The sequence below is a fragment of the Miscanthus floridulus genome, chromosome 2, assembly GCF_019320115.1.
Source record: "Miscanthus floridulus cultivar M001 chromosome 2, ASM1932011v1, whole genome shotgun sequence".
Taxonomy (NCBI): domain Eukaryota; kingdom Viridiplantae; phylum Streptophyta; class Magnoliopsida; order Poales; family Poaceae; genus Miscanthus; species Miscanthus floridulus.
Window position 1 is genome coordinate 56,928,034 of NC_089581.1, and position 25,845 is coordinate 56,953,878.

At 51.0% G+C, this 25,845-nt stretch overlaps 2 protein-coding genes, 1 long non-coding RNA gene and 1 pseudogene across 3 annotated transcripts; 3 read left to right on the forward strand and 1 right to left on the reverse strand.

The window, feature by feature from the left end:
• Positions 1 to 2,117: 2,117 nt before the first annotated feature.
• On the reverse strand, positions 2,118 to 3,036 carry LOC136536587 (uncharacterized; annotated as a pseudogene).
• Positions 3,037 to 6,159: 3,123 nt separating this feature from the next.
• Positions 6,160 to 7,080, forward strand: LOC136538887 (uncharacterized). Its single transcript, XR_010779481.1, has 3 exons — positions 6,160 to 6,359; positions 6,443 to 6,665; positions 6,763 to 7,080. It is a non-coding gene; the product is annotated as an uncharacterized lncRNA (long non-coding RNA).
• An 11,625-nt stretch (positions 7,081 to 18,705) lies between these two features.
• Positions 18,706 to 19,008, forward strand: LOC136536588 (uncharacterized). The gene has a single exon (XM_066528830.1). The coding sequence runs from the start codon at positions 18,706 to 18,708 to the stop codon at positions 19,006 to 19,008; it is 303 nt and encodes a 100-aa protein (XP_066384927.1).
• A 3,857-nt stretch (positions 19,009 to 22,865) lies between these two features.
• On the forward strand, positions 22,866 to 23,482 carry LOC136536589 (uncharacterized). Its single transcript, XM_066528831.1, has 2 exons — positions 22,866 to 23,244; positions 23,475 to 23,482. The coding sequence occupies exons 1-2, from the start codon at positions 22,866 to 22,868 to the stop codon at positions 23,480 to 23,482; spliced, it is 387 nt and encodes a 128-aa protein (XP_066384928.1).
• Positions 23,483 to 25,845: the final 2,363 nt, after the last annotated feature.

Sequence of the window (25,845 nt, forward strand, 5' to 3'; positions counted from 1 at the left end):
ATGTCTGGCCGCAGGATGAAGAAGACCTCCCGGTTATGACCGCAGCTAATGGTGTTGTTGGTGCATATGGCTCAGTGGTGGTGGGGCAGAGTTCAGTGGTCGTTGCCTCCTCTAGGGAAGAGAGCGTGGCGCTGACTTGATATGGTAGCTGCCCCATCATGCCGACTATACCTGGGATGGATCATATGGATTCCCGAGTAGCCGAATTCTTGGCCAATGCACGATCTTTCCTTCTGAGTTCTGACGTGAGGGAGAGGACCAGGCCTTCTTGAGCGCCTGTCAGAGGGATTCCTTGACCCTCCTCCGAGATAGGAGTGGATAACATGGTCTTCAAGACCGACTCCTGGTAGTGGTAGACAGAGGCGGTATTCCTCAGCCCGAGTGGGAGTCAGGCTAGGTGGGGACCGCTGTTATCCAATGGCATCAGAGCCAACCGGAGAACGTAGTCGTGTCCGAGTAAGACTTGAACTGGTTGAGTTGATTCGGAGTCCGAGTAGGATTGAAAATCGAAAATTCACCGATTTTCTTGACGAGGTCCTCCAGTGCGTCTTGACGAGTTGTTGGAGCAGTTCAATCCGCCGTGATCTCCACGAGGCGACCTTGGAGCTTGCCATAGTCATCCAATGTGCAGACCCAGGAACGGAAGGTGAAGGTTGATCCCGCTGGGAATGTCACGGTGATGTCGAGGTTCATCGAGCTTCTGATCACGAATTCATCGAAAGCCCCTACCTGGCGCGCCAGCTGTCGGTGTCTGATGACCGACAACACGTTATGGGGCTACCTGGAATGATGTTAGGTGGGCTTCGACGTATGCTGAACTCGACAGTGAACGCAAAGACAGCAATTTATACTGGTTTAGGCCGCTAGAATAGCGTAATACCCTATGTCCAGTTAGATGTATTGCCTTGCGTTAGATTGTTGTGTATGAGATGTGTAAAGGGGGTGCCCCTGCCTTTCTTTATATAGTCCAGAGGTCAGACGCTTTGATCTAGTCCTAGTTGGTTAGAACAGAAGAGTTCTAAACTAATTATAGAGTTAGACTTTCATATAATCCGACTAGGTCGGTCCTTGTAGCCTTGGAGAACACATCACCTTGTTCTGCGCCCTCTAGGCAGACCTTGGGCCAACCCATCTCCTTGTCGACTAGTCGACCCTATAGGTAACCCTTAGGATGTTGGTCCATCATGGAGACAACAAATTTTATATTAAAATTGTAGACCTCGATTAGATCTATAGTTTTAGTTGAAAACATTTTCATTTAAAATCATTTATGGGCCCAAATATTCATGAGAAATTATCGTATCTATTTTAACAAGGAAATTTTTGTGGGCCAATTCCAGAGGAGTTTGTTTAAGTCCACCGCTTCTAAAATGATTTATACATGCAGTTGGATTGGATCATGCCAATTTAATTCTGTACCTAAATTTAATATTTGAGCTAGGCTTTGGTTTTTTAAATACACAGGAAGGGGCTCTTTGCAGATTATTGTAGAGATTGGTTATATTAAGTTCTTGTTCAAGTCAGATTAAAAATTTTACTTAGATAATTTTGGTATATATTCCTCGCTCCTCGCGATCATCTTTTTTCCTTGGACGAATTGCAAGTGGACCATTGGCATATTCTTACAGGTCAGCTTTTAGAATCTAATTATGTACTTGGTCACGGCGATAGAAACAATAGTAGTCAGAGTTTCATGTCTGCTACTTCAAAGAGTAACTCTCAAATGTGGTATGTCAGGAAAGCTAAAGCTAGCATGATCACATGAATTTAGGGTGTTCATCCTCTCTTAGGATTTAAGTTAACAAGTAGGTATTCCAAGGCCGGAGCAAGAAATTGAAACTCATACCCTAGCTAGTGTTGTTGTTGTTTTAGAAGGGACGGCAAAAGCTTTACCGTAATTTTTATTAGACGGAGAAAATAAAAAGAGAGAATTCTGTATTTGGCACCGAAACAGATCACTCTTCCGTATTTAGCACTAGAAATTTTAAACATTCTTATCTAGCATCAACTTGAAAATTTCTTTTGCATATGACACTTCCGTCTATTTTAGTCATCCATCCGTTTGTTGACTTCATCGACCATGTCAGTTTTTGTTGATAAGTACCAAAATGTTGTCACTATCCCACCCCCACCCCCTCGCGTCCACCACCGCGCCGCGCCGCCAGCGCACGCCCCGCGCCGTCGCCACCGCTCCTGCCGCCTTTCCTCACGAAGCTCAGCAGCTTCTTGAGCCCCTTGGACAGGTCCCTGTGCGAGTCGGAGAACATCGCCGTTGGCCTCTTCGGGCTGCCCCACCGCTTCCTCGCCCGCGCTTGCGGTGAGGCCAGCGCCGCCGTCTCGAACGGTAGCTCCGACACGGACCGGACGTGGCGCGGCGCCTGGGTGTGCGCGTGGGCGTGGCCGAGCTCCTCCTCCTGCTGCTGCTGCTGGGGCAGCGGCCTCGGGGTGATGGCCACGTCGAGGGTCGGCAGGTCATGCACCCGCGTCGTCCGCAGCCTGGCCGGCGCGGCCGCGCCGCCGGTGCCCGTGCCCGTGCCCGGTCCCTGTCGCGCCGCCGCCGCCTCTCACCGTCGTGCTCCTCGGCAGCGCCGCGCCGGCGACGTCCTTTCTCGGGGTGCTCGGGATGGACGACACGGCCGGCGTCCTCTTCGCCAGGGCAATGACTAGCCGCGGCGTGGATCCCGCCTCCTGCGTGTCGCGAGCCACGCACCAGAGCGCACTACGCGGGCTCATCGGCGTGGTGCGTCCCGCCCCCGCGGCGCGCACGCCCCGAGGTTGCTGAGCCTTATTATTCGCCGGTTGCTGCTGCTGCTCGGCCGATGCGGCCACGCGCCTGGCGTCGCGCCGGCGCATGTAGGCGTCATACTGCCTGCCGTCGCAGGTGCTGCCGCCCCCCGGCGTCTCGGCCCCGTCCGCGAAAGCAAAACCCGCGTCGTCCCCGTCCCCGCGCGCGGCGCACAGGAGCTTGTATGCCGCGAGCTGCAGCTCCAGCTCGTGCAGCTTCGCCCACAACGCGTCGTGGTGGGTCGCCATCATCACCACACTGCGCGAACGAGAGAGAGAGCAACTCCAGCCCGTGCCTGCCAACTCCAGCACTCGCCGAACTCGGTGAGCACGCCGAGGCTGTTCCGCCTCTGGTGGTGCGACGGCGGCCTCACCGGGCTCACTGTCGCGCCGCCGCCGCCTCTCACCGTCTTGCTCCTCGGCAGCCGGGGAGGTGGAGGGGGAGGAGGAGGACCCTGCCGCCTCGCGGGCCGGCGTTACGGTGGTGCGGCTCCAGTATGCCGCGATGCAGGTGGTGGAGACCGAGTCCGGCAGGGCGCGCGTGGAGCTCGAGCTGGAGCGCGCCAGGAAGAAGGCGCCCGGGGAGGTGGAGGGGGAGGAGGAGGACCCTGCCGCCTCGCGGCCCGGCGTCACGGTGGTGCGGCTCCAGTACGGCGAGGTCGCCGAGGCGACCACCGTCTTCATGCTGCCGGTGCTCAGGGAGACGGACGGCGTCGCGGCCATGGAGTCGGCGCCCAGGCGGACCAAGACGGACGTGGACCTTGGCATTGTGGAGGTAGACAAGGCGTGGGCGCGGTGGGCTGTGGTGCCCGGATGGGGCCCCGTGGCCGAGGCAGCGGACGACGCCGTTCGTCATCGAGCTGGCCGACGGCCGGAGGCTGCCGTGGCGGACGGACGAGTGCTGGTCATTGCCAACACGTTGCTGGTAAGGGTATATATGTCATTTTAGGTGGCACTTGACACAGTTACTCCATCAAATGGACGGAAGTGCCATATACGGAAGGAATTTTCAAGTTGATGCTAGATAAGAAAGTTCAAAATTTTCAGTGCTAAATACGGAAGAGTGATTTGTTTCGGTGCCAAATACAGAATTCTCTCAAATAAAAATACAAGGGTCGGTCTAATTTTTTGAGTAGAAACTGGACCCAAAAACCACCAACTGGGAGAGTCCAAAACTTATCCTGACCAACCTTTGAAAACATCATCCAAACAACTAACGACTTTACCCCACAACTTGCTCAACCTTGAGCCAACTTGGTCGAAAGCGACCCAAATAGCAACTCGACTGCACCGACGAACTATCAACTAGAGCAACTAAGAACAACTCCAAACAAGAACCAAATACCAAAAACAACTATCTCTGCCAACCATCATCGAGCACAACCAATGACGAGCAGCCGAGCAACACCAACGACAGCATGATGCTTTGCCCTGTCAAGTAAACATATTTGTTCTCCGGAAGGCCTCGACCATCTGGTATTGATGAAGCAACTCAGTTCAGAAAGAGGCCCTACGCTCAACTTCAATCCAGCTGAAACACTATCAGATACTCTTGAAGATGTAGAACTCATATCCCACGATCAACTTTGGTCTAGATGAATCACTTCTTAATACACCTTGAAACTGTGAAAGTTCACGGCAACTAAAAAGGAATTGGCACCTAAAAACCCAGAACAGTGACAATATAATCATGCAGGTAGATGCACTATCGGTGTCACCTTGGAGGTTCTTCCCTTTTTCTTCTTTGGGTGGCGAAGCTACGTAGTAGCTTGTGGGTGCCCATGCACCCACAGAAATTTGAAAAATCTCTATTAGGAACAAATTTTTACCATGGTTGTAGATCAAATTTTCACACCTATGAGAGAAAGGCACCCCCCTCTAATGTACTCTAGCTTCGCCGTGTATACCATGATCAACCAGAACTGTTAATGCTTCCATGTTTTGCTTGCCCAAGGGCTGTTCAAGATGTTGTGCAAAGCTGTTGAACAGATCAGACGCGCTGATTTTGTGGGAGGTGACAGATTGCCTAATTTCTTTGCAAGAACCTCTTGTGCCAATTGGACATACCTTTTTCCTTGTGTTTCCTTGGCTTTATCAGCTAGCCGACTACTTTTTCGTTGCTCACTATGCAAGCTTTGAGTTTGATCCCTGGTGGGGTTAGGTAGCGAACTTGCACGACATGGTGGGGTTTCAACTTCAGGTGGAGTGTGGTGTTCTTTCAGTGTGGGGTGTGAAGCCAGTAAAGGCTGTGGTAGTGGAGTTGTGATGCTGATGAGGAATTGATCTAAAACAGTGTTGGAGTTGGTGCTATCAATCTGTGATTCAGCATTTGTTGCATTATCTGTGTGGCACAATGGTTCAGCGCCTGCATCTTCTGAGTTCACTGGGTCAATGACTTCCAGGGTTGTTGGGGAAACTGAGTTGTTATTTTCCTTAGGCTTCTCCAAGATGGTCTCATCATAGTGGTGTGGTTGTATCAACATCAGCCATAAGCCCTTCTATATCCGTTGATTGATTCGATAGTAAGGTCCTGTCCTGACTAGCTGCAGCATCAAACATCGCCCGGAGCTTTTTTTTCCAGAAGATCTAGTCGGAGACATCAGGAGAGGTTGTGGATTAATTATTGGTGTCCTAGTGATGAGCGACTCAAAAAACATGGGATCGCAAGAATAAATGCTTGGTCCATGGGCAAGTGTAGTGAAAGAGTTCTCCATGAGGTTGTAGCTGTTATCTTCGATGATTAGTTTTGCCTTGTCCCCCATGATCTGGGTGAGCGGTGTCGCAAAAGTGGCATGCTTTGGTAGTGTCCTCTTGTTGCTCTGTTCGCCCATTGGTTTCATCATGGCGTGTGGTGGGTCACGATCGTCGGAGTACCAAAACATAGGTGAAGATGCCCTCCTGTAATGCCGGGGACCCTTGTCTTGCAAGCTTTCATCCAAGTGGTCATGAGTTTCATAGTCATTTTCTTAACGTCGCCTCTGATTCAACAACTGAGAGAAGAGTTCGCTGTCCCCCCGACAGGCAGATGCTTTGTGTCCTCCTAGGCACCGCCAACACCTTGTTAATCTATTGCAGAAAGCCACTCTGTGCATAGTAGAAAGGCAATTTAGACAACGTCCTCGTACATGGTTGAGAAATCTCTGCCTCCTCTCCTCTTGTTGGTGGGTTTGGATATGATTGTTGTAAGTCTCTATCCATTGTGTTTCTAAATTCATTTCGTGGGTAGCTGAATTTCTCTTTTGATACTCACCAGTTTTTCTCCACCAATCTGAAGGCACTCTCTCCCATCCTCTTTCGTTTCTAGCATTGGCTTGGTGATCTGAAACTTGGGATGTCATATTGGTCTGGTTGTTGACTGCTCCCCACCTACTAGCGACCCTTGGATGCATCAGGCCGTGGGACGTGTCTGTCATTAGACCTTGGAAGCCTTTTTTAGCAGCAGCACGTGAACTCTCGCCGAAGAACTGAGATATCCTAGTAGTAGCCCTTTGTCGCTCACCATAGCTTCTGTAAGCACTGCTGCACTTCCTTTCCCCGAATGTAGTAATGTAGATTGGATGCCTCTTGCTGTCCAGGTTTGATTCTTTCCACTTCCCCTTATCTTGGTATGAAAGTCTGCTTGGTGCTTGGTGAGGATCTTCTTCAACACAAGATGCAGGATCCAAACATTGCAGCTTGGATGGTGGATTTAGCAGGACTTCATCGCAACCGAGTGGCCTATTGAGGAGATCTTCTACCAATGGATCCTGGACCCATGTCTCGCCAAACTGAGTTTCTTGTTGACTCTGTGAGAGTGCACTCCTGTCTTGGACAAGCTTGTCGCTGCTGCTGATGCCGGCTAGGATCTGGCTGTCCTTGTTGTGCCATACCTCGAGCTCTTGGTTTGACTTTGATTCCTTCAGCAACTGATAACTCTCTATGGTGTTCTGCAACTGACAACTCTCCATGGTGTGCTCCCCCCTATGTTCCTTGATGTAGAGATTCTGCTTGGCAGCCCGCTGAAGGAGGTCTTCTAGCTGTGGATCGAAGTACTGCTCCCTCTTCTCGCGCCGGTTGGAGCTAGTGGTCTCAAGCAGCTGCTGCAGATCAAGAACCACTCCAGGAAGTATTGGTCGACCCGCCGGGGAATGCGGCCCGAACAAATTGGCTGCCGTGGCAGGCCCTACCTGTGATGTAGAGAAGCGACCCGAGGCCTCTGTGTTAGCAACAATAGGAGTTTTACCTTGTATGGTAACAAACCAACCGTGATATATGGTAACAAACCAACCGTGATATATGGATGCCGTGCAAGCTAGGATAGAGAAAGATATATATGGTTATTGTAACAATAGATAGAAATAGTACTGGCTATCCATGAATCACGGTTGGTTACTTGTAAGCCACGCAGAGGGCTGTTCTCTGTATGTATTAATAGAGCTACGCGGCCTCGAGAGAGGTTCAACGCTTCCACAAACTTTCACATGGTAATCAGAGCTTTCCTCTGAGCCACGTCCAACAACTCAGTCGCCATGGCGACGCCGTCCAACAACAGCGTCATCTCGCCCCTCGCCCATCCAGTGACCGAGCGCCTCACCAAGAACAACTACGCGCTGTGGAAGCTGCAGGTTCTTCCTGCGATCCGCGGTGCTCAACTCGTCGGCATGATCGACGGCTCGTCCCCGGCTCCGGCCAAAGAGGTAGAAGGGAGTGATGGCAAGGGCAAAGTGCCCAACCCGGCGTATGGTGCCTGGCTGGCAGCCGACCAGCAAATCTTCACCTATCTCGTCGCGTCTCTGGGTAAGGATCTGATGAAACAGGTCTCCAGCTGTGAAACCGCAGCTAATCTATGGCGCACGATTGAGGAGTTGTGTGCCTCCCAGACCAGGGTGCGTGCGGTCAACATTCGCATTGCGCTCGCCACTACGAAGAAGGGGTCAATGACCATCGACGAGTACGTCACCAAGATGAAGGGCTACGCCGACTGAGATGGCAGCGGCAGGCAAGCCTGTCGACGATGAAGAACTCGTCTCCTACATCTGCACCGGCCTCGACCTCGACTACAACCCCGTCATCTCCGCCGCGCTGGCACGTACCGAGCCGATCACCGTCACCGAGTTCACTGTCCAGCTCCAAGCTTTTGAGCAGCGCGTGAACCTCTTCCACGGCAACAACGGCTCGGCTTCCTCAGGCTCCTCGGCAAACGCTGCTTCTCGCACCCGTGGTGGTGGTCGCGGGCAGCGTGGCCGTGGCTCGCGTGGCCGCGGAGATCAGGGAGGACGAAGCCGCTGGCACCTACAACAGTAACTCCGGCAAGCAGAAGGTCAAGTGCCAGATCTGCAAGAAAGTAGGCGTCCACACCGCTGCCGAGTGCTGGCACCGTTTTGACTGAGGAATTCGTCGTGCCAGAAGAAAAGAGCGCGAACTCAGCAAACTATGGCAGCTATGGCGTGGACTCCAACTGGTACACCTGACTCGGGTGCCTCCGACCACGTCACGGGCGAACTGGACAAGCTTCACATCCATGACCGTTACCACGGCAATGAGCAGATCCGCACAGCGGACGGGTCAGGTATGGACATTGCAAACATTGGCCATGTTATTTGTCGCACTCCTGGTAGGAATCTACATCTTAAGAATGTTCTTCATGTTCCTAGTGCCGCAAAGAATCTTGTCTCGGTTCATAGATTAGCTGCTGATAATGATGCATATCTTGAATTTCATCCAAATCTTTTCTTTATTAAGGACCGAGCAACGAAGCAAACTCTTTTGCGAGGAACATGTAAGGGAGGTCTCTATCCTTTGCCAGCTGCGGCCTTCAAGAATAAACACGTCCTCAGTGTGTCGAGTGGCGCCCAACCATCCTTGGAGAGGTGGCACCATCGCCTAGGTCATCCGTCCTTTAGCATTGTTCAGCAAGTAGTCAATAAACACAAACTACCATGCTCCTCGCAGCCTAGAATTGGTTCTGTTTGTGACTCATGTCAAATGGCCAAGAGCCATCAGTTGCCTTATCAAAGGTCCTCGAGTCAGTCTACATTTCCTTTAGAACTTATTTTCTCAGATGTTTGGGGCCCAGCTTGTGATTCGTTTGGACGTTATCAATATTATGTGAGCTTCATAGATGATCATAGTAAATTCACATGGATTTATCTTCTGAAACACAAGTCAGATGTGTTCCAGCGCTTTCGTGAGTTTCAAAGCCTTGTTGAGAGACAATTCGATAGGAAAATCCTAGCCGTCCAATCCGATTGGGGAGGAGAGTATGAAAGCTTAAACTCCTTCTTCCGTCAACTTGGCATCTCACATCATGTGTCCTGCCCACATACGCACCAACAAAATGGTTCCGCGGAACGCAAGCATAGGCATATTGTTGAAGTCGGGCTCTCCTTACTCGCCCAAGCTTCTATGCCTCTGAAATATTGGGATCAAGCTTTCCTAGCCGCCACCTATCTTATAAATAGATTGCCAAGTAGGGTGATCAATAATTCCACCCCTCTTGAGCGCCTCCTCAATCAGGAGACTGATTACAGTTCTCTTAGAACCTTTGGCTGCGCTTGTTGGCCTAATCTTAGGCCATACAACCAGCACAAATTGGCGTTCCGTTCCAAACAATGCGCCTTTCTTGGGTACAGCAACATGCATAAGGGGTTCAAGTGTCTCGACATCAATACAGGACGCATCTATATATCACGTGATGTAGTCTTTGACGAACATATTTTTCCCTTTGCTCAATTGCACCAAAATGCCGGCACCAGATTCACCACAGAATCCCTCTTGCTGCCTTCTAGTGCTCCTAGCTTCCAGGGTGCACAAGTGCATGACAATGAGTTGCATACTCCAGATACTAATCCCGCTAACCGTGTCCAAGAAATCCAGGAAGAAAATCCAGTATTTTTTGGTGCAGAATCCGCAGGAAACGGTGATTTTACGCCATGTATACCGCCTAGCGCATCTCCCGGAGATGATCCGCCAACCAACGCCGACAACGGGGTTCGGCGATCCACGACGACAGGCGCGTCGGACACGCTAGGATCGAACGACGGGGCGCCACGAGGACCTCTGTCTCCCGAACCGCGGATCGCCGAACCGCGAGGAGCAGATCGCGCTGGATCTTCTGCGCCCACGGACGCCGGGCCAGCCACCACAGCTCCCGCACCCTGGATCCGGTGCAGCGGGCGCTTCCCTCAACGACGATTCTCCCAGGATTGCCTGTGCCATCGCCGCCTGCTGCCCACCGTCCTGCGACCTCGCACCAGACTCCAATCCGGCATTCGCAAGCCCAAACAATTCACTGATGGGACTGTCAAGTACGGTCTCCTTGCTGCTAATGGTGAGCCGAATACTCTTGATGAAGCACTCACTAATACAAATTGGAAGCATGCCATGGATGTGGAATTCTCAGCCTTGCAGAAGAACCAAACCTGGCGGCTTGTCCCATCTGTCCCAGGGAGGAACATCATCGACTGTAAGTGGGTGTACAAAATTAAAAGATGTGCAGATGGCACAATCGACAGGTATAAAGCCCGGCTAGTGGCCAAAGGCTTCAAACAACGATATGGCATTGACTACGAGGACACATTCAGTCCTGTAGTCAAGGCAGCAACTATCAGACTGGTTCTCTCCATTGCAGTATCGCAAGGGTGGAGCCTACGTCAGTTGGATGTGCAGAACGCGTTTCTCCATGGTGTTCTAGAGGAAGAAGTTTACATGCGACAGCCTCCTGGGTATCAAGATAAAAGGTTCCCTGATTACGTTTGCAAGCTTGACAAAGCTCTTTATGGTCTGAAACAGGCGCCCAGAGCCTGGTATCACAGGTTAAGTGCAAAGTTGCAAGAGTTAGGTTTTAAACCATCTAAGGGCGACACCTCTCTCTTTTACTTCCGCAACAATGACTTGGTCATGTTTATTCTCATCTATGTTGATGATATTATTGTTGCCAGTTCGTCAGTAGAAGGTACCAAGGGGTTACTTCGTGCTCTCCAGTCCGACTTTGCCCTCAAGGATTTGGGTGATCTACATTACTTTCTTGGCATTGAAGTAAATAAAATCAATAATGGGATGGTGATGACTCAGTCAAAATACTAGCAAGGATGTTTTGAGAAGAACAGGGATGCTCAACTGCAAGCCGTGTCATACTCCCATGGCAACCTCGGAAAAACTATCAGCCTATGAAGGTACGCCACTGGGTCCTGAAGATTCTACTCGGTTCAGAAGTGTTGTAGGAGCACTCCAGTACTTGACACTTACACGGCCAGACATTTCATTTGCTGTAAACAAAGTGTGCCAGTTTCTTCATAAACCTACAACAATACATTGGAAGGCAGTAAAAAGGATACTACGGTATATTCAGCACACCTTGGGACTGGGACTCAGGATTACCAAATCTATGTCTACACTAGTCAGTGGTTTCTCGGACGCAGATTGGGCAGGCTGTGTGGATGACCGACGCTCCACTGGTGGTTTTGCCATATTTCTTGGTGGTAATCTTGTGTCATGGAGTGCACAGCAAGCAGCCCACAGTGTCAAGATCGAGCACTGAAGCGGAGTACAAGGCGATGGCAAATGCAACAGCAGAAGTAATCTGGATTCAGTCACTACTGCAAGAGCTTGGCATCAAATCTCCATCAGCTGCAACACTATGGTGTGACAATCTTGGTGCGACGTATCTGTCGGCAAATCCTGGTATTTCATGCAAGGACCAAACATATCGAAATCGACTATCACTTTGTTCGAGAAAGAGTAGCACAAGGACTATTGCGGATTCGGCTCATTGGAACAGGAGACCAAGTCGCTGATGGATTAACCAAGCCACTGAATGTCTATAAAATGGAGGAGCTAAAACTGCAATCTCAAACTTGGATCAGCAGGTTGAGATTGAGGGAGGATGTTAGCAACAATAGGAGTTTTACCTTGTATGGTAACAAACCAACCGTGATATATGGTAACAAACCAACCGTGATATATGGATGCCGTGCATGCTAGGATAGAGAAAGATATATATGGTTATTGTAACAATAGATAGAAATAGTACTGGCTATCCATGAATCACGGTTGGTTACTTGTAAGCCACGCAGAGGGCTGTTCTCTGTATGTATTAATAGAGCTACGCGGCCTCGAGAGAGGTTCAACGCTTCCACAAACTTTCACACTCTGATGTCAAGGAAACGTCGGTGAGAGACCCATGGATCACTAGATTGGAGGAAGGCGCACTCGGATCTGCACATGGCTGGGTCGGAGAGGAGGAATTAGTAGTGGATTTTCGGGGGATTTTGGTGTTCGGACTCAGGAGGGATGGGGAGCGCTTCCTTGCCCCCGCCCATCACTTTCCTGATTTGTACATGTAAAAGTCTGCTATAAGAGGCTAATCAAATACATGCGCTAGTGTTGTTGTCTAGAGGAGCTAGTGTTGATATATCTTACTACAGACTATATGTTGTTACTACAAAGAGACTACTATCTTTCTCTTAATGAAATGATTGCAATAATGCAAGTTCTCAAAAAAGAAAAGAGCTATTATCATGGTTGACTGAGAATTGGACCCTGCAAATACTTGGATGTAGAGAATTATGCTTCTACTTGCCATTTTTTTACTATGGCAAATTACCTACCAAAATTCTGAATTATTACCTTGAGGATCAAGAATTTTCTTAAGTGCCAAAATAAAACCGCCAAAAAAAATATAGTTTCCTTGGTTGTGGGCATAGACCTCCAAAGAAATATGTATTCCTTGAGGGTTGATGTAAACCGCCAAAGAATATGAATGTTTCCTTGGTGGTTTCTAAGGACCTCTATGGAAACTACATATATATTTCTTGAGTGTTATTCTTAACCGCCAAGGAAAACTACTATTTTCTTGGGGTTATGAAATTTCCTTAGCGTTGGCACCCAACAAATTACAATTTCTCTTACCATGCATAAATTCATTAAAATCACAAAAAAGTAAATTAGTTCAAGAATAATTGAAACTCCTTCAAAACAATGTATATGTAGTCTATTACATGTTAAAAATGTATCTAGGTATAAAAGATTTTTTGCATGTTACTTCACAATTCCTTATTTAGTTATTTGAAAATTAGAAAAAAAAATATTTTTAAAATAATAAGTGCCTATGCAAATTTTCATCTATTAATATGAAGGTAAAAATAAGATTTACTACAAATTTGAAGTGTATATGAGCATGAAAATATTTTGATATGAACAAACTTCAAAGTTTTCCTTAGGTTGTATGAAACTTTGTGAGATGTATCCATTTGTTAAACAATGTACAGCCCGACTTTCATTTTTTTTCAAAAATTTTTAACTCAAGTTTATACACCCATGATACAATCTCATGCCAAATTATAGGGCTTTTGCACAACTTCTAGATATTATCATTATTTCTTTAGATACGTTGCAAATACAAGCTTGAATTATTCCAAACAAACATTTGAACTTCTCGTTTACTTTTAGGATGTCCTTAAATATTGTATTAAGATGCTTATTAAAAAAGTTTGGTTATTTTGGTTTTGTTTCATAACTTGTAGAACATTTTATTAATTCAGACTAAAAAGAAAAAAAAATATGGAAAACTACTAACAGTAAAGAGCCGAAACAACTTTGATTTGGACCATGATTCGGCCCACCTCAGTCCATATTGGACCATGCCATGCTCCTGGCCGTTGGATTAGTTTTGAACTTATGAGACACTAGTCCGTGACGCGTGCCATCGCGCGCGTCGGCAAAATTTATCATGTCAAAATCACAGTGGGCATGTGTGCTGTATAAAATCAAATAAAATATCATTTACTCTAGTAAACAGTTTTGTCACAGCAGTAAAGCATGTAGATTTTTTCATTAGAAGCGTAGGACAAGGGAGCAGATCATTAATTCAGAAACATTAGATCATTCAGTTACTTGAGCATGAGTATAGGAATCTGGAAAGAGAGTTTTAAAATTCACTATTCCTCTACATTTTACATGGTGTTGTCGGTACCCAAAGTAGAGGAAAAACTATTGCAAGAAAGAATAAATAGCCTGGTCCTAAACAAAAATAAACAGGTTATATTTATATCCCATAAATATGTAACACAAAGGAACAAGGGAAAAAATGGATGAATCTACTTTGGTACTGTGCCTCGCCAGCAGTTACTTGTATCATATATCAACAGGTGTTGTGTGATGTTGGGTTATGGTTGCTCGCTTCTTTGTACATTTGGTGGATCAATTTAACTGACACCAGAAAATCTAAAAAGATATTAAGAATCTAAAAATCAGTGTAAATTGCATTGAAGAGCCCAAACAAATTTACCTGACAAATCAAGATCCTAAAATCTCAAATAAAAGGCATCGTGCACACACACAATCATAGGAGCAAGCACAATAATTAAAATGACTGAGATGTAGGTACAGTTAAGGATTTAGCTGCGGAAAGGAACAAAAGCAATTGTTGGAAGCATTTGAAGGAGTGGCTGTCCTCACTTTTCATGAGGATATGATAGATTAGCAAACTTAGTTAGAGGTGCATGTATATCTGCAAATAAAGAAGGAAGAACTACATTACCAACATACAACACATAGGAAGCTATTTTGCTTTAAAAATTGTGAGTGGTGCATGAGGTCTAAAGCAATATCTTCTTTCCCGGAGCTTCAATACTCCTGTGCATGTTTCATGAGGTCCTGCATGAAAGCATATATAGGTGGATTCAATTTATATATTAAAAAAAGGGAAAAAGGAAGAGTGGTCAGTTATGATTATAGAGTGCACAGATAAGAGAGCAACCAGTATTAGATGAGGAAACCAAATAGATAAATTGATGGGTAAAAATATAAAGAGGGTAGTGCTATAATAAATCTCTAAGGAAGGCGTGTGTATCAGCTATAAAAATTACAGTACTAACCAAATATGTAAGTTGCAGGGTAAGTTGCACATTAGGTATAGAAATTACAGAAGAAACAACTGAAATGGCAAGAGTAGAGCATGGAACTCATTAATCTTTTTGCATTGGGAATTTTAAAGACTGACAAAATAGATATAGCTTCAATTTTGAAGAGTAGACTATGTAGATATAGCACTAACTTTATGTGATCCTAGCTATGAATTTTATCATTTATTATAACAGGAAAGGTAACATGTAAGACGTGTGTCGGGGACCTAATACCGGGGTACCCAAGGAGGTGGAACTAATAACCATCGAACGTTGAAAACTCCCGAACGGACAAGGGCGCTACTACGCTTCTTGCCCGAATGACGGGAGTTTAATTCCGCCTCGCCCGAGGGCTAAGGGCTAGACTCCGCCTCGTCCGACGCCCGTGGGCCAGCTCCGCCTCGCCCGAGGGCTAAGGGCTAGAATCCATCTCGCCCGACGCCCGTGGGCCAGATTTGCCTCGCCCGAGGGCTAAGGGCAAGACTCCGCTCCACCCGACGGATAAAAGACTGGCTCCGCCTCGCCTGACAACCACTCCCCGCTCCCTCGTGATGATAGGTACAGGGTAAGACAAGACGTTCGGGTCAACCGCCACATCAGGGACCATACCCTGCACCCCTGCAGGAAAGTACCATTAGAGCGTGACGGGACAGGCGCTTAGACCCCTCTAAGCGTGGCAGAGCCTGAATAGTGTTGCGGGCGCGTGCTCTTCGCCCTACAGTGTTGTAGGTGCCGCCTTCAACCTCTGGGCGAAGAACCCGACGCGGACATACGACAACCACTACGTTCCAAGCGGGGACTCCCGACGGGGTCCACAGACTCTACAGTGACAAACAAGCAATCATCGCGCCATTCGCTCCCCAAGGGGTCGGAGATCGACAACCCCGTCCGACACACCGCTCGCAGGGGCGGGATGGGATGCACCCACTTGCTAAAAGAGGCCAGGGCATGGCCTACGAAGATCAACAAGCACACCGCTCCTGACACGGTCTATCAAGTTATACAGGGCAGGCACGGGAAAAAAGGAAGACCGGGCTCCTCCTAAGGACCTTCTATACCCTTGGTATTTTCTTCTTTCTCACGTCTGTAGCCCCTGCCCCCCCCCCTTGGTCTATAAAAGGGGAGGGCAGGGCTCCACTAGAGGGACTGACTTTTGACAGACAACACAACACACATAACACACAGTCAAGCTGCTATCAGGCTCTTGACATCCTTTCGACCCTTCCATCAGAGACCTAGGACCAGTCCCTCTCTCGACCGTTTGTACCCCCTACTACGAACCATTTTTGGTGCTAATAACACGAGCAGCAACAGACTGGACGTAGGGATATTCAGCCCGAACTAATATAAATCTCGTGTCCATTAGCGCACTATCCGGGCCTAACGCGCATAAATATAAATTTACTTGCCGATGCTTACTCGAAACACCGACAGTTGGCGCGCCAGGTAGGGGACTTTGCGCGTTCCAAATCAGGCCTCCGATGGCTAACCACGCAATCAGCTGGGTCCCGGGCGCACATGTGCATTTCGGTGACTTGGATTTCATTGTCACACTGGGTGGAGAGCTGGCACTGGCCCACGTGGCCGTCCAGTCTCCCCCCCCCCCCCCCGTCAACTTCAGCTACCGGAGGCTTGAGGGCCAGCCCGGCGTCTCCCTTGGGCCCCAGTCGTCCAGGGAGGCCCCGCGCCACATCACCCTCTCTCTGGAACGCTCCACACGGCGTGCCTTGATGGCATTGCCATTCGGCCTCCGCAACGCTATGGCAAGCGCTGGCCACCATCTGGCACTATGCATGGTTCAGCCGCCCACGGACAGCGAGTTCATGGGGGCAATTGACACGATCTGGAGACACTCCACGGGCTCCTCACGGAGGAGCCAGAGTCATCCTCCAACTCTGACTCCAGCAGGGGGAGCCATCACCCTTCCCGGGAATGCTTCATGGCGCAAACATCCGAGGGGCACGTCCAAAGCGTCTCCGGAGAGGAGGCAACCCTGACAGGCAACCCTGATGCTAAGACCGGGGGGGAGGCGGTGGCACCATCTCACGTAAGGATGGAGCAGCTAAGAGCTCGAAAGCTGGAGATCGATGGCGCCGGACAACAGCTTGTCCGGGAGTACCGGAAGATCGATGAGGAAATCAAGCGTCACGGAGACGGTGGGCACGCACGCGCCGCGGCCTGTGATGTGCACCAGAGGATCCTCACCGATGATGGGACTCTCCCTCATTTCGCTCGGGCAAGCCAGAATATCGCCGCCACGACAGCCTTGCTTCATGGCCTCCTAGAGGCCGCAACGTCCGAGGATCGCCGGGCCCACCAAGAGATTCGCACATTGCTCGAGCGTGCGGCGGCACAGCAGGTGGAAAGCTCGTTATCCCGGCGATGCGAGCCTGACGCCAGCCAGCGCACGCCCTCGGTACGCCCCGCCAAGTACGCGTCTATTCACCAGACACCGCCAGGCGGCAGGCAGCACTCCACCGTTCTGGTACATCAACGTCTCGGCCACAACCGTGACGTGCGCAGCACCATCGACGCTCGCAGGCGCATGCACGACGACGGAAGGGAAGGAGCCCGCCATGGCTATCATCCCCGACGCGGCGGACGCTACGACAGCGACGAGGACCAGAGCCCAAGCCCCGGCCTGCCAGGCCCTCAGGCCTTCGGCCGACACATCCTCAACGCTGCTTTCCCACCGAGGTACCGGCCACCCACCAATATCCCTAAATATTCTAGAGAAACAAACCCCAGGCTTTGGCTCAAAGACTATCGGCTTGCCTGTCAAGCCGGTGGTGCGAGTGATGATGATTTCATTATTCACAATCTCCCGCTATTCTTGGCCAATTCGGCATGAGCGTGGTTGGAGCACCTACCGTCCAACGCCATTCAAAGTTGGGCGGATCTGATGGAGATCTTTGTGGGGAACTTCCAGGGCACGTACAAACACCCTGGAAACCCATGGGACCTCAAGAACTATCGCCAGAAGGCCGATGAAACCCTCCGCGGGTACATCCGATGCTTCTCCCGGTAGTGCAACAAGCTCCCTAACGTCGCTGACGCCAATGTGATAGGAGCCTTCCTATCCGGGACAACCTGCGAATCCTTGGTCCACAAGCTGGGGCGCAGGGGCCCGCGGACCACCAAGGAACTCCTGGACATCGCCACCAGCCATGCCTCAGGAGAGGAGGCGGTCGGAGCCATCTTCGACCGCCCCGACGACAAGGCGAGGCGGGACGAGGACACCGGTGAAGGCGCCTCCAACCGTCCCGCCAAAAGAAAGAATAAGAAGCAACGACGCGACAACTCGCTCATGGCCGCTGCCGACCGCAAAGGTGGCCAGAAGCCCGCGGAGGGGACTCTGAACCACTTTGAAAAAATGCTCGAGGGGCCATGCCCAAACCACGCTTTCCCGGCCAAGCATCTATACAAGGAATGTGGCCTCATGCGCAAATACTTGTCCGGAGGGCTCAACAAAGGGGAGTAGGGGAAGGAACCTGCCCCCAGCACAGACAATGCCAAGGAGAAGGACGACGCCTTCCCAATGCTGAATGGCGCCCTCATGATCTTCGGAGGATCAGCGGCCTACGACTCCAAACGTCGCTAGAAGGTCGCGCGCCGTGAGGTCTATACGGCCGGACTGGCCACGCCTGCCTTCCTCCGGTGGTCAAAATCCGCCATAACCTTCGACCGGACCGACCATCCGGATGCCGTCCCACACCCGGGAAGGTACCCGCTTGTCGTCGACCCAATTGTTGGCCTAAAGCGGCTCACAAAAGTACTGATAGACGGAGGCAGCGGCCTCAACATCATGTACGCTAAGACGCTCGACGAGATGGGCGTCGACCGAACGAACCTCCACCCCATATGAGCGCCTTTCCATGGCATTGTGCCTGGTAGGTAGGTCGTGCCACTGGGGCAGATCGATTTGCCCATATCTTTCGGGGATCAGTCCAATTATAGGACTGAGACCCTCACCTTCGACGTAGTGGGGTTCCTGGGAACTTTCCACGCCATCATAGGACGACCGTGTTACGTGAAGTTCATGGCCGTCCCCAACTATACATACCTTAAGCTGAAGATGCTGGGCCCCCGTGGGGTCATCACCGTTGGCACCTCCTTCCAGCGCGCTTATGAGTGCGAAGTCGAATGTTGCGGTCACACCTCCGCAGTCGTCGCCTCCAAGGAACTCGCCACCCTCAAGGAGGAGGTTGCCGAAAAAATGCCCGACGCCAAGAAATCGACCGGGTCATTCGAATCAGCAGAGGGCTACAAGGAGGTCCTCGTGGACCCCAGCAGCTCCAAGGCTAAAAAGGTACGCAATGGTACCGCGCTCTCCTCCAAATAGGAAAGCGCGCTCGTCGACTTCCTCTGCGATAATAAAGACATCTTTGCGTGGAAACCCTCGGATATGACAGGCATCCCGAGAGAGGTCGCCGAGCATACCTTGAAAATCCACCTAGGCTCCAAGCCGATGAAGCAATGCCTGCGCCGCTTCGACGAGGAAAAGCGCAGGGCCATCGGTGAAGAGATAGCAAAACTATTGGCTGCTAGGTTCATTAGGGAAGTACACCACCCAGAGTGGCTAGCAAATCCTGTTCTTGTGCGAAAGAAGAGCGGGAAATAGAGGATGTGTGTCGACTACATGGGCCTCAACAAGGCATGCCCAAAGGACCCGTTTCCTTTGCCATGCATAGACCAAATAGTTGATTCCACCTCAGGGTGCGAAACCCTCTGCTTACTTGACGCATACTCCGGCTACCACCAGATCGCGATGAAAGAGTCCGACCAGCTCACGACATCCTTTATCACCCCCTTTGGATCGTTCTGCTACATGTCAATGCCGTTCGGTCTGAAGAACGCTGGGGCAACTTACCAGCGCTGTATGCTCAACTGCTTCGGGGACCTCATCGAGCGGACCGTTGAGGCCTACGTCGATGACATCATAGTTAAGTCCAAGCGGGCTGACCACCTTATCGCCGACCTTGAACAAACCTTTGCGAAACTTCGGGCAAACGGCATCAAACTCAATCCCGAAAAGTGTGTTTTCAGGGTCCCGAGGGGCATGCTGCTCGGCTTCATTGTCTCCGAATGTGGCATCGAAGCCAACCTAGAGAAAATCTCAGTCATCACAAAGATGGGCCCGATCCAGAACATAAAGGGGGTTCAGCGGATCATAGGATGCCTCGCTGCCCTCAGCCGATTCATTTCATGCCTCGGCGAACGAGGACTCCCCCTTTATCGACTCCTAAAGAAAGCCGACCGCTTCGAGTGAACAGCCGAGGCCCAGGAGGTGCTTGACATGGTCAAGCTACTTCTAACAAAACCCCCGGTCCTAGTTCCTCCAAGCAACAGAGAATCCCTCCTGCTGTACATAGCGGCCACCACGCAAGTGGTCAGCACCGCCTTAGTAGTAGAGCGGGAGGAAGAGGGGCACGCCTTCAAGGTGTAGCACCCTGTATATTTCATCAGCAAGGTACTATCCGACTCCAAAACCCGTTACTCCCAAATCTAGAAACTCCTCTACACCATCCTCATCACCAAGAGGAAGCTACGCCAGTACTTTGAGTCACACCCTGTGACAGTCGTGACGTCGTTCCCCCTCGGCGAGGTCGTTCATAGCCAGGACGCCATAGGAAGAACCGCAAAGTGGGCACTCGAGCTGATGGATCAAGGCATTACTTATGCCCCCCGAACAACAATCAAATCTCAGGTGCTGGCTGACTTCATCGCGGAGTGGACCGAGGTCTAGATGCCACCAGTAGTCATCGATCAAGAGTACTAGATGATGTACTTCGACGGATCGCTGATGAGAAAGGGCGCCGGCATGGGACTAGTCTTTGTATCACCCCTCAGGGTCTGCATGAGGTACATGGTTCGGCTCCATTTCCCCTCATCAAACAATATCGCCGAATACGAAGCGCTCATCAACGGCCTACGAATCGCCATCAAGCTGGCCATCCAACGCCTCGACATTAGGGGCGACTCCTAGCTAGTCGTCAACCAGGTCATGAAGGAGTCAAGCTGCCACAACGCCAAGATGGAGGCATACTGCCAAGAAGTCCAATGGCTGGAGGATAGATTCGACGGCCTCGAACACAATCACATCCCAAGGCGCCTCAACGAAGTAGCCGACGTGCTCGCGAAAGCAGCATCTGCCCGAGAGCCAGTGCCGATGGGTGTCTTCGCCAGCGATCAACACAAGCCCTCAGTGCGCTACGAGGGGTCGGAATGAGCTGACGATGGCCTGCCTGATCTGGCCCTAGGGGCCGACCCGCCAACTGCTCTACCCAACCCCAAGGTCATGGAGCTTGAAGAGGATCCAGCAGCAGAGTCTGACCCTCCCAACGACTGGAGAACGCTTTACCTCGACTACCTCCTCCTTGACACACTACCGGCAGACAAGACGGAAGCCCGACGGCTCACACAACGCGCCAAGTCCTTCATTCTTGTAGAAGGCGAACTCTACAAATGGAGCCACACCAGGATCCTACAGCTCTGTATCCCTAGCGAACAGGGAAAACTTCTGCTGAGCGATATCCACGGTGGGGTCTGCGGTCACCATGCCGCGCCAAGGACCTTGGTGGGAAACGCATTCCGACAGGGCTTCTACTGGCCCACCGCAGTAGCCGACGCCGAGCAAATTATACGCACATGCGAAGGGTGTCAGTACTATGCTTGGCAGACTCACCTCCCGGCCTAGGCACTCTAGATGATCCCCATCACATGGCCCTTCGCGGTCTAGGGGGCTCGACCTAGTTGGGCCACTCAAAAAGGCGCCCGGGGGCTTCACCCACCTGCTTGTCACCATGGCAAGTTTACAAAATGGATCGAAGCTCGACCGATCTCCACGATCAAATCTGAACAGGCTGTGCTGTTCTTCCTCGACATCATCCACCGCTTCAGAGTACCGAACTCCATCATCACAGACAACGGCACGCAGTTCACGGCAGGAAATTCATTCGATTCTGCGATGAACAACACATCCGGATCGATTGGGCGGCCATCGCACACCCCCGGACGAACGGGTAGGTTGAGCGTGCAAACGGCATGCTCCTGTAGGGACTCAAGCCCAGGATCTTCAACCGATTGAACAAGTTCGGCGCACGCTGGGTCGCCGAGCTCCTGGCGGTGCTCTAGAGCCTGAGGACAACTCCCAGCCAGGCCACCGGCTACACACCTTTCTTCATGGTTTATGGTTCCGAGGCCATTTTCCCGATGGACCTTGACTATGGAGCACCAAGAATCAGAGCATACGATGAACAGGGGGCGAAGCGTCCCACCAAGATGCCATGGACCAACTAGACGAAGCCCGTGACATCGCCCTCCTCTATTCAGCCAAGTACCAGCGGGCGTTGCGATGGTACCACAGCCGACAGGTGTGGGGCCGAGCCTTCAACATCAGGGACCTTGTCCTCCGCCTCGTGCAGAGCAACAAGGACCGCCATAAGCGCTCCCCGCCCTGGGAGGGGCCATACGTCGTCGCGGAAGTACTCCGCCCATGCGCCAATAAGTTGAAAACCATCAATGGTGAGGTCTTCACCAACGCCTAGAACATTGAGCAGCTACGTCGTTTTTACCCTTAAATAAACACATGTTTTTTCTTATTAGTTTTTGTCTTTACAAATCCCCGATCTTTAGTGACATCCGACCCCTGCAAATCGCGAGGGGCCGGACCTCACTTGGGGGCTGATACAAATAATACCAGTACGTTTGTTTTGCGAACACTTCCTGCGTTATCCTTACAAACATTCTCCAAGTTTTCTGTTCTTCTCATAAACAAGTCCTAAGGACTAAGATTTCAGGAACAAATTCTGAGTACAACTGGTAGGAATGCGGGAGACCCACGCCCCAGTGGCTACAACCTCTTTGCTCACCAGCATAATCAGAACCAATTCACCTGCACTCCTAGTTTTTTGCAACTTGAGCCATGGGAAGGGTCGGAGGGCATCGAAACCTCTTCTATAAAAATGAGGAAGCTGAAAAACTGTTTGCCGTAACAAAAGATGAAAATTTGTTCATTTTTGCACAAATTAACCACTTACAAAGTGATTTCATCACACAAAGGACTAATGTACTCCTAAAATTCAAAGGACTGTTCACTCGGGGGCTCCCCAAAACTTATTCAATTACAGTCTCTGCTTAGTTTTACTACAAGTACTACTGTGGCCACCGCGCCAAGCTCACCATCGGCAATGTCCGGGCATGTACACGGGCCAGTTCGTCTACTGCGGCCACCGCACCACGCTCTCCATCGGCAACGTCCCACCGCTCCGCGGGATCTTCGAAGGCACCGTCATCTGCAATGTCGAGCATCGCACTGGCGAATGTGGTGCCCCTTCGCCGAGGCGTTCAGGGACTATGCCATCATCATCGGCTCCAACAACGGCGTTGGGACAAGAGGCGCTTCCCGCCAAAGGAAGGCCGCAACAAACGACGACAAGGTCGACGACGCTCGGCACCCTCCAGTGCCCCTCCTCCATCGGTGGCGGTGGTGCACCCGCAGCAAGGGCGGCTCGCACCATCTCATCTACGTGGGATGACCTCCTGCTCAACATCGCGCTCCGGATTCACAAGCAGATCCGTGAGTTGTTCTCTCCCTCGCACACCCTCTCTCACTCAGGAACCACCGCATTCGGTGGAAAGGAAGGAGAAGTGGTAGCGGCTCAGAGGCCGACTAGGGAATGGGACAAGAACTCCTCTCCCCCTCAATATTTAAAGAAGGGGCACAGTAGCGGAGGAAAGGTAAAAGGTTGGGACAAAAAACTCTCTATCTTCCCCTATTCAATACAAATGCGAAATCAATGCTGACAGAAATCTGAGGGGACGTGCCGGAAACGACGGGGCGCGCTCTGGTCGACGAGACGCCGCCTGATAAGTCAGAACATCACCCAGGCATGGCCCACCACTAATGCGCCCTGGGCGCGAGAACCAGGGCATGCTCACCTACAGGCAACTCTCCGCTTCCCCAGGCAGGCCCATGGAACAACCCGACAACGGAACCTCCCTCTAGGGGGAGCCCAACGGGCCTCCTGGGTCGATTGGGCGGCCCAGGCAAATCAACGAACGAACGACCAATTGAAAGATAAGTACCCATGTTTACTTTGAGTATTAAATTCTCTACCGAGCCTCCGACCCCAGCAACGGCAGGGGCACGGACATCGCTCGGGGGCAGCCAAGGGCGCCTATTTGTTTAAACACCCTCTTAGCACGACCCCTCCTTACGTTTGGGGAACCAAAAGCATGGAGTTTGGAGGGGTCCACCTACAAAGCCCCCTTCGGGGGGAACCTAACAGATCGCTTAAAAGACAATCGTACGGCTCGGATTGCCACCTAGAGACGAAAACAAAAAATAGCGATACTTATGCAGGTTACACCGGCCTCGTCGCAAACGTCAGACCCGAACCTAGCACGGACATGTCTAGTAGGAGCTTCCCATGGCTCATACCACCAAGGTAACGTTACCGGCCCTCGCTTTTGTTTCGATTAAACTATATGCTAAATCCATACATCCAAACATCACATATGCAAATCCTTGCATCTCAACGCTTCCTGTCGCGTCACGAAGCGGCAGCTGCCTCATTCAATATGAGCAACGCCTGACCAGGGTTCGAAGGCCGGCCTGCAAAGGGCTTGAGGTCGCCTCGTGTCAAACAGAGCCAGGGGAGAAAAACCGAAATGAGCCCCAGCGGCCCCGCCTGACCCCGTTCAGAAGTGGACAGGGACATCTTGACCTTTCTCGTTCGATTCTAACCTCGAGCCAGACCCACAGAATCTCCGTCGAGGAGAGGCCAACGGGCCGCCTGAGCCCAGCAAACGGCTCGGGCATCTGCCGAGAGGCGGGTTAAGAAGTAGTAGAATGCCACATGAGGGCTCTACCGACCCTATCAGCGAATGATGGATCCAGATTCCACACGAACATACCCATTAGCGAGCTCATTGAGCACGACACTCGAGCCATCGAGGCAAGTGTCGTCAACTCAGCCCCTCCGGCCACGGAAATCGAGGATGGGGTAGCGCGCGAAAACACAGACGGCCCCTAGCAGACCCTAAAATGCCCGGGGGCTCGAGCCACTCGATCCAAGATCAAGAGACCAAGGTTTGAAGGCTGACCAGCAAAGGGTTCGGGGTTGCCTTGCGTCAAACAAGAGCTAGGGGAGAAAACATAGATGAGCCTCAACGGCCTTTGCCTGACCCGCATTAAGGCGAGTAGGGTCGTCTCAACCTTCTTGTTCAAATCCAGCCTCTAGCCGAGCCCATAGAAACCCCATTGAGGGGGAATCTGTTGGAAGGTCGGCCAAGGAGTAGCGGAACACCACCCGAGGGCTTCACCGACCTGTCGCGAAGCAAACCGGATCAGATTCCGTTCGAACATCCCCATTAGCAAGCTCATAACGCACGGTCACGCAGCAATCATCAAAGTCCTAAGGTAAGGGGTACAAGTAAATACAAACGTAAGTTCGCCTCCCTTGCTCCGGTCTCTAGTAACATCCGACCCTAGTAGCCGTAAGGGGTCGGATCTCACTCGGGGGCTGATAAAGGTATGGGAACCTCCTTTCTTTTCTTTTTGAGAAAACATTACATTTGACCTCCTCTTCGCATCAAGACCAGTGGCAAGGTTTGACGGAACAGATTGGTAAGACCACAAAAGGCCCATGCCCAGACAGCTACGGTAATTTTGCTCACCAGCACAATCAAGTTTCCCCTAAAAAACCTCAGGCCCTATGGTCTTAACAAACGGAAGGGTCGATTGTCTAAATCTTTTTCATCGCAAAAAGAGAAGAAGATAAGATCAAACAAACGAAACGAGAATTATGAAACCATTTCTAGGTCACAAAAGCACAAACACTTGTTCATATATTACAAATAAGTGTTTATCAAACTAACTACTTCCGCGAAGGGAGAACCTCTTCTTTCAGCCTGTCCGCCAGGTTCCGTGCGAGGGGAGTTACCGCCTTCTCCATCTCATCCAGTTCGGCGTCTTCATAGACAGGTGCAAAGCCTTAACTCATCACCCCCAGGTTGATCTCCTGGGCATAATAGGAATGGGCGACAGTGAAGGCTTGGGCGATCCCAAGGCAAAAGGCGCTCTCCTCAAGCTAGCCCACCCGCGCCATGATACCAGCAGCACGAGTCACGAGGGAACCGACCCCCTCCCCTTGCGCCACCTGCAAGTCATCACAGA